The sequence below is a fragment of the Cyphomyrmex costatus genome, unplaced genomic scaffold (assembly GCF_001594065.2).
Source record: "Cyphomyrmex costatus isolate MS0001 unplaced genomic scaffold, Ccosl1.0 scaffold296, whole genome shotgun sequence".
NCBI lineage: Eukaryota > Metazoa > Arthropoda > Insecta > Hymenoptera > Formicidae > Cyphomyrmex > Cyphomyrmex costatus.
The window spans coordinates 831,643-839,666 of NW_017277082.1; the positions used below are offsets into that span (position 1 = coordinate 831,643).

The following is an 8,024-nucleotide window of genomic DNA, read 5'->3' on the forward strand; positions in this document are numbered from 1 at the left end:
TCCATCTGGCGCGTCATCATTTCTCTGTTCTATTCTTTTCTTTTTTTTTTCCTTTTATATGTATATATATATATATATATACATATATTGTGTATATATATATATATATATATTAGCTTTTAGACTATTGCCGAGTGATAGTCGACGAAAATGAATAGCAACATACGTGTGTTTCAAGTATGGCGCAGTTGTGACCTAAGTTTTATGTTTCAGTGGATCTAACCAATGGACAACTCACCCCAAACAACAACACGCCCTTACTTACACAAGCACTTTCTGGTACGTTTTAAAAGTTTTTCTTCTCCTCGACTGCGAATGTAATGCGCTTTCTCAACTCGCTTCGTCGCGACGCGATCGATTCGCCCAGAAATGCAAACAATTTCGGCTACGATGGCTTTTTCGTTAACTAGTCACGCGAGATTGCAAGGATTGTGCGCAATATCTTTGAGAGAATATTCACGGTCTCGCATGAACGGAATATTGCGGAATAAAACGTTAAACGCAATATTACGTTCGAATCAATCATTGCTTTTGCCATCTCATTTTAATACGTCCAGTATATTTTATAATGTGATATATTCTCTCAAGCTGAATTCTATTTCTAAGTATTGAAATGGATAATTTTGCGCGAAACGCTATTCTTTAAGATTTCCAATTTTACCATTTCATGTTAACTCGCTCAAGAATCAATCTCCATTTAGTAACAGTCAGAGAAAGATTTCGTTCGGTTAATGTCTGTAATTTCAGAAGACGATTACGATTCGTGTACGCGAGCAACTGAAAGCATGGCTACCGTGCATGATTGATATCATTACCTACTGTGCATGACTATTATATACATAGAAATATTTTATTAGTAACTACCGCATATATTATATGTATATATATTTATATATAAGTCCTGACACAACCAAAGGAAACTGTCGTGGGAAGTCAATAACGTCATTCGTGATGTTATTCTCGGAATATCAATAAAGTAAGTGAGATCTTATCGCTTATTCTGCCAGATAATAAAAGCAGAGACGAATAATTTCTCAGTTTAGCGAAAACTTCCTGTTTCTTTATACACCTTCCTTTATCTCGCTATATAAAATGACGTCATTTCCTAAAGGAAGTATTATTGAATCCTAAACGGATACCGTGTCTCATTATTTTCCATCTTTCTGTTATCACGCGATCATCATTTCCTATCGAATCCCAGAGAGACGTATGGGAGAACGGAAGAGAAAGAAGCGATCAGAGGCATGCAGGCATTCCCGAAGAGAAGTGCCACACATGCGAAGGCGCCGGAATGCCGACAGCGAAATACGCCTCTGTTCTTTTTTTTTGTCGTACTCCCCATCTAGAACCTGCCCCCGATCTACCCCCGCGTGCCGTCCGCAATCTCCTCTCAAATAAATCAAACTTTTGAATCACGCTCGCGTTCTTCCTCCGACTCCGACGATCCTTATACGCGCCTTCTTCTCGCTATAGTACCAGCACAAAACTTTGTAACCGGCCGCTATTGTCAAGAGTTTAAAAGCTGAATGGGTTTTTAGATTATACGCCGGAGCGCGTTTTCGGTTTCCCGTGGTGGTCCCGTCACCACCATCGGTCTCTCTTTTCCTCGCCTGTCTCGAGAGAGTTTCAAATTCTTCGCGTACCGCCCGCTTACGATCCCTCTCTTCTCTGCTGTTTCTTTCTCTTCTTCTTCTTCTTCTTCTTCTTCCTCCTCCTCCTTGTTTCCCGTCGTCTTTTTCCACCTCCGCTTTCGTGACCACCGTTAATCCGAAAGTACGTACCGTATGACATTTACGCGAGCTCTTGCGCGCGAACAACGTGAGCGCGATATACGGAATTGCTCGAGTCAGATGCATTAATCTCCGCCGCTTCTTATTGGCTATCTGTCAGAGTTTTTACGAGTGCTAAAGTTTCAGAATGCGGACGACACGCCGAGACACTGTTTTCCTGTGTGTGATGCAGCTTCGAAAGTAGCGTAGAGTAGTTTCGCTATGATTTCGCTCGTTGTTACTTTTGTATGTATGGGAATGAAGGGCAGTTGTTGGCAGGGTTTAGAAAGAGAGTTTCGAACATTCTATAAACATAGTAATCGCATTAGTACTTAATCCTTGCTGTGCATTATGTATCAAATATCATTCGTTAACGTGCAGAAAAAGCTTGCAGAAGTAACGTATATTTCTCATGACATTTTACTGTGAGCACAAAATATTTCAATTGCAAAAGTAGATAAAAAGCATAGTAAACAATTAGAAATATCCGAAAGATTTATATTAGAAAGAACATTATTTAATGTGTAATTATTTGAGAAAAAGCTTTTGATTTATATATTATTTATTAATTTATTACATTAATATTATTTTCAATAATTAGTAGGTTATTTTCTCTTGCCAACAATTGGTGGATTTGATGCAAAAGGGAGAACGAAATTATTATTTTTGAATTTCCTTATTTTCACTATATAATCAACACAAGGAATAAAATAGAATTTATTATTTTGATTAGTAATTCTCAAATTTATATACAAATTTATTCAATATTAATAAAAAAAACGCACGTGTTTTAAAAAAAAAGTATTGGTACAATTTAATTTTTGATTTATCTCCCAATGCATCAAATTTTGTAATTATCCGCATCATATAGTGTTCCTTCATTATAATCTCACGCGGAGTCTTTACTTTGAGAGTTAAACGCGAAATGGGGTAAGTTTAGTTTCCGTTGTCTTTTTTTTTTCGAACAAACCTTGTCAATTTTTGCGTTTGACTTCTCAAGAGCACGAAGAAAAATCAACCCTCGTGCAAACCAAACATTAGAATAGTAATCGTAGTTGAAAGCTGTGTTGTATCTCGTAACTTTTCAAAGTCGATCGCTATCACTGCCTCGTGCGATTGCGTTGCTTGTCCCACTGACGTGTTGTACAATGTCATACATATATATATGTGCAAGGCGCTTTCTTATTATCTCTATGATCGTATATAAAGGCTGCCTTGCAATGCGCTTCATGAGTGTCTTCTTTTATTCCTTCCTTTTTCTTTTCCAATGAAATTACGAGAAGATGTGTATATTCGTTAAATCCGAACTTTATCCTTTCCCTTGTATTCAGTGTATGTAAACGTGATACGTACTCATCGATATAACGGCATTTACGTGATCATTTAAACGCGCGATCATTTAACATGCACAATCCTCGAGGTAAAATGTAGACCAGAGATTGTCGTCGTTCATTTGTGCACGAATATGCGTGAGCTCGTTACAACGAACATCACACTATAGTATTATATATATATATATATATATATATATATATAAGTTAAAGAACCTTATCTCTAATGAGATTTAACCTGCTAGAGCGTATCATTATACAACTGAAATGAGTTTGATATTAGTAAGCGGAAAGCGACGAAAAAACTAAAAACTAGGGGCAAACGCCAACGGAGCAACGTGCCTCAAGGTACCTTGCATGGAAGATTCCTAAAAAGGATAAGGCATGCAACGCTCGTATCGCTATCGCGGGTAGAATGAAACAATCAGAATATACACGTCCCATAATTGTCACTCAGATGTTTAACTGTTGTTAAATAGTGTACGCTACAATTACAGGATTGAAAATTAAAGGTGGTTTAATGGTCATTTAACAGTTATTTAACGGTTAGATAAAAAGATGGCATCTTTTTAGATCTTCAACTATTCTAACACAGTCAAAACTGAACCTTTATACATTAATTTTCTAAGAAAAATGATATCTCTTTATGAATGATAATAAATAAAAACCGACACTAATATCAAATAATAATGTTGTTACAAACATGATGAAATTACAGCGATTATATTATCCATAAACTGTACCAGAATAATTGAGGGAATATTTTAAAGAAAAAAAAAATTATTATTGTTATTGGCATTTTTCTTAACAAAGTCTAAATTCGGAAGCAAATTTACAAGTGTCTTCGCGTGACTCGCGGTAGGCGAGGATGAGCTTCAGCGAGGCTTGTTCTCGTCTCAACGACGTCCGTTCGATCGGGATAAGAGGGTGAACATTGACGCGGGTTCGTTGCAGTGATGAACAACTACCAGGCGGCCGCAGCGCAGGCCGGGTTCCCGCCGGCGTCGCCGCACGCGGCCGGCGGCCACGGTGGGCCGCAGGGCCGGTCTTTCCCGGCGGCCAATTCACCGGGCCCGATTGACATGTACAGCTCGAGCGCCGCCGCCGCAGCAGCAGCCGCAGCCGCGGATTCCGCAGTCGCAAGCTACGTCCAGGCCGCAGCTAGCCCGCAGCCCCCTACGACCGCGTTCCCCGCGATCGCCGTATCCCGTGCCCCGCTCAACTACAGTCCCGTAAGTCCACTTAATGCTCCCCCTTTGTTCACCGGATCGGGCCCCTCCCGATAAATAGATGGAACGAAAGGATAAAAAGTGTAATCGAGAGTCTGATATTTTATGAGCATTTTATGAGCAGCAATCGTACAGGATTTTAGTCAGTTAATTTGTTCTATCGCTGATGTCACAAACTGCCGCGCCTAGCGCGATCTTATTGCACCCACAGGAAGTGAACTACTGTTCTCCCTACAAGTTTCATTAATTAAAAACAATAATAATATCAATTCTCCAAAGAAATAAATTTCTATGACTTTTCTATAAATTTCATTAATTAAATTTTATCAACTAAATAAAATTTAATTTTATATAGTTGACAGATACGAAGTAAAACTGGAAGATATCAGAGAAAATAACGGTTCGAAACAATTATGAAGAAAAAGCTAATTAAAGAAAGTTACATCATATTTTAATTATAATAAATGCAAATATGTTCCCGATTTCTCTAACAAATATTTGCGACTGATAAAACAAATAAATTATCCAAGTAAATTTCATGAAAGATTGTACATTCAGATTTTTTTCTTTGACATTTATATCGCAGGCAAAAATTTGAAATAAATTTTACGCTAATGTAATAAAATATTGCAAAATCACCGACCAAGCTCTTTATCGTTTCGTTCCATATTGCAATTTTATCAGCTTTATGCATTTATAACAAGCAAATGTGGAGATTCAATATCTTCTTGCGAACACACATTATATTTAATGCAACCGGTTATCAATCTCACAAAAAGAATTGCTTCTATGTATATATTATATACGCTTTATACATTCTATATTCTGATTCTATATTTTCTGAATACATCTCTGGTCCGTCAGGTATAGTATGACAATTATTACATTGGCTTGTATCGAAAATAAATTTAATATTATTTATCTAATCTATTCATTCTTTGCAATATCAATATATTTAATACCCAAGACTCTTCCCATGTAACATCACTTCGCGTATTATTCTTTGCATTTTTGTCACTTATTATTATCTTTATATTATGAAATTTTGAAAAATATATAACAAAAAGAAAAGATTTTACAACCTCAAAGGCCAAGTACCGCAATTGCACGCTGCAATTTTAGATATGCAGGCAAACGTAAAGGTTTATCTTCATGCTCACCCTTGTGTAATAATCATTATTTTTATAGGAAGGTTGATGAGACCGATATATTGTATTGTTCCAGGGTCCTCTAATACCAGCGGCGTTCACTAATGGCTACCATTGAGCCTTGTTAAGACCTAATAACAGGTATGTGTACCATCGACAATATTTCGTCGAGTTGTATTTAGGTTTTATACCGTGGTAAATTTATTAAGAACGTTTATTAACATTACTGTTTATACAACACATGCTAAATAGTTCAGTTTTATCCTTTCGTCTTATAAACCTTTGATATTGATGATAAACAATTCTATTTGATTAACATATTGTCTTTAACAATAGCATCGAAAACAATAGTAAACAATAAAGCAAACCCTATTTTTTTAACGATTCGTATAGAAGAAGGCAATTCTTAATTTTTACACATCTAAAAGACACTCACAAGATTCAAATGTGTCTTTAAAAAGAAATTTTAGGTATCTCTTTACCTTACGTCGCGGCTGTATATGAATCCATTTAGAATCAAAACTGGCCGGTTTTTTCAGAAGATAAATTTTAACTTGTTGAACTTTTAATTCTTTTTCATCAGGATGGACGAGACGGCAGAACGCAGCACGGTCGCCTGATATAATAAGCAACACGGACGATTTGAGGCAGCTAAACAGTGGACGATCTCTGGACGAAAAAAATAACGCATACACGCCTACTGTATAGATACAAAGATATAAATAATGATCAAAAGTTGCAATATATTGAAAAATGGATAATGTCAAACAGAAGGCAACTATCAAGTAAGATCCAATCGATGCAACTTCGAAATCCGGATTGTAAATAACCGGATGTAATATTACGCGAATATGTAATAATGCATTAAGAAAGAATTTAGAGCATTAGTCGAATCCAGTTGGATGCAACTATAGATAGAGAGAAGAAAATTAATTCTGATGAGTAAGGGAAAAAACTGGCGCGCGACGGGGAAGACGTCCAGAGTAGGCCAGAGGAAAAAGACGAGAAAAGCGACAGGGAGACAGAAATAGGAAGGAAGAGATAACAACGCGCGCTGCAATAGGCTAGTTATGGCCGAAACTGCGTATTGACGCCAGCCCGTTCTCCGACATTAATAAAAGAAATAATAATATAATAATAATAAATTAAATTAATATTATTAATTGCTAAATATTTAAGCGGTTAAGTCTAGAATATATATAAATAGTATATATATATATATAAAGATATAAATATATATATATACACACATATATATATATATATATAAATATATAAATAATTGATAATTATTATAGACGGTAACGTATGACCTTTAGTATTTAAGGCAGTTAAAGAAACAGAAGAGATACCAATTCTCACGAATATTAATAATAATTATTAATTATTACATATGATTACTGGCGATTGCAATTATTAATGAACGCCGAGCACCACGCGTGCCCACGTACATTATATAATGATAGACACATACGCGCGTTCACACCTGGGAAAGACTTTGTTTCTGGGCTTTCAAGTTTTAATCGTATGCACTGGAAGGGTTGAAGAGTTTAATGGCGGCCGAGAGAGGTACGATGACGCGGAGAAGAGAGAAAAGGAGAAGAGGGATGAAAGCTGATGAAAAAGTAGAGTGGATAAATCAAGCGATCCTTTTTGCTGCCCTTTCTCTACGTCTGTACATGCAGATTCGAGCTCCTTCTTCTCTCCCAACGTGCCTTTTCGCTGGCTAAATGGCGGAACGGTGCTTCTCTCCTGTCCTGTCGCAGTACTGCTTTCCCGGGTGCGCAACGAAATAATGCAGAAAGATGTAGCGGCGAGCGAGCGAGGGAGTTACATAGGCGTGTTACATACTTGATGTCACGCTGTTAGCATTATTTGTGGGATGATGGAAGAGAGACACGCGCGAGAGCTGCCGTCGAATTTCGGGCCGACGAGGTAAACGATGAGATGCGCAATATTGGAAGACTTCTAGAAAGAAGGAACAATAAGTGGATGATATTGTTAGAATCACAGAGTAGCGGACGTTCTCTATATAGCTGCATTTTGCCGATGAAATCGCCGCGAAATTTATATCCCAAGATAGATAAATGTAACTGTTTAAATGCACGCGTTTATAGAAATATAATTCAAACTCTAGTTATTTATTGAGTCTATTCAAAATTTGACTAGTTCAATTGTTATTGAGATCCGATAATCTCGGATGTTTGCAATTCGCCGTACAGGTCATGCGTGCTATTTAATGCCGAAATGCGATCGTGTTTTCTGATGATTGCTGTGGATTTATGACTAGAAACTTTAAAAAAATACTATGTTTTATAATAATTTAAGTAGTTTTTTGAAAAGTTATATTATTTTTATATTAGAAATATTTAAACTATATCACGACGAATAAGTCACTCGACAGTATAATGTTCTTGTTTTTAAAATAGAAGAAAAATCAGAATATAAATAGCGTTGATTTATGCTACTCTGTAATTCTGACTAATACCGAACGTTCACTTCAAAGTTTCATTTGGAGCTTCCGAAGGCGCCGAGCAATGACTGTTA

At 36.7% G+C, this 8,024-nt stretch overlaps 1 protein-coding gene across 2 annotated transcripts in view; it reads left to right on the forward strand.

The window, feature by feature from the left end:
- The window catches only part of Rbp6 (RNA-binding protein 6), a 652,248-nt gene extending 645,664 nt beyond the window's left edge, over positions 1-6,584 (forward strand). For both annotated transcript variants that reach the window (XM_018541612.1, XM_018541613.1), the window contains 4 exons: positions 214-279; positions 4,055-4,332; positions 5,554-5,618; positions 6,061-6,584. In XM_018541612.1, coding sequence (XP_018397114.1) covers positions 214-279; positions 4,055-4,332; positions 5,554-5,595 — 386 coding nt within the window. In that variant the 3' untranslated portion in view covers positions 5,596-5,618; positions 6,061-6,584. The remainder of the gene's footprint in view (positions 1-213; positions 280-4,054; positions 4,333-5,553; positions 5,619-6,060) is intronic.
- The last annotated feature ends 1,440 nt before the right edge of the window (positions 6,585-8,024 follow it).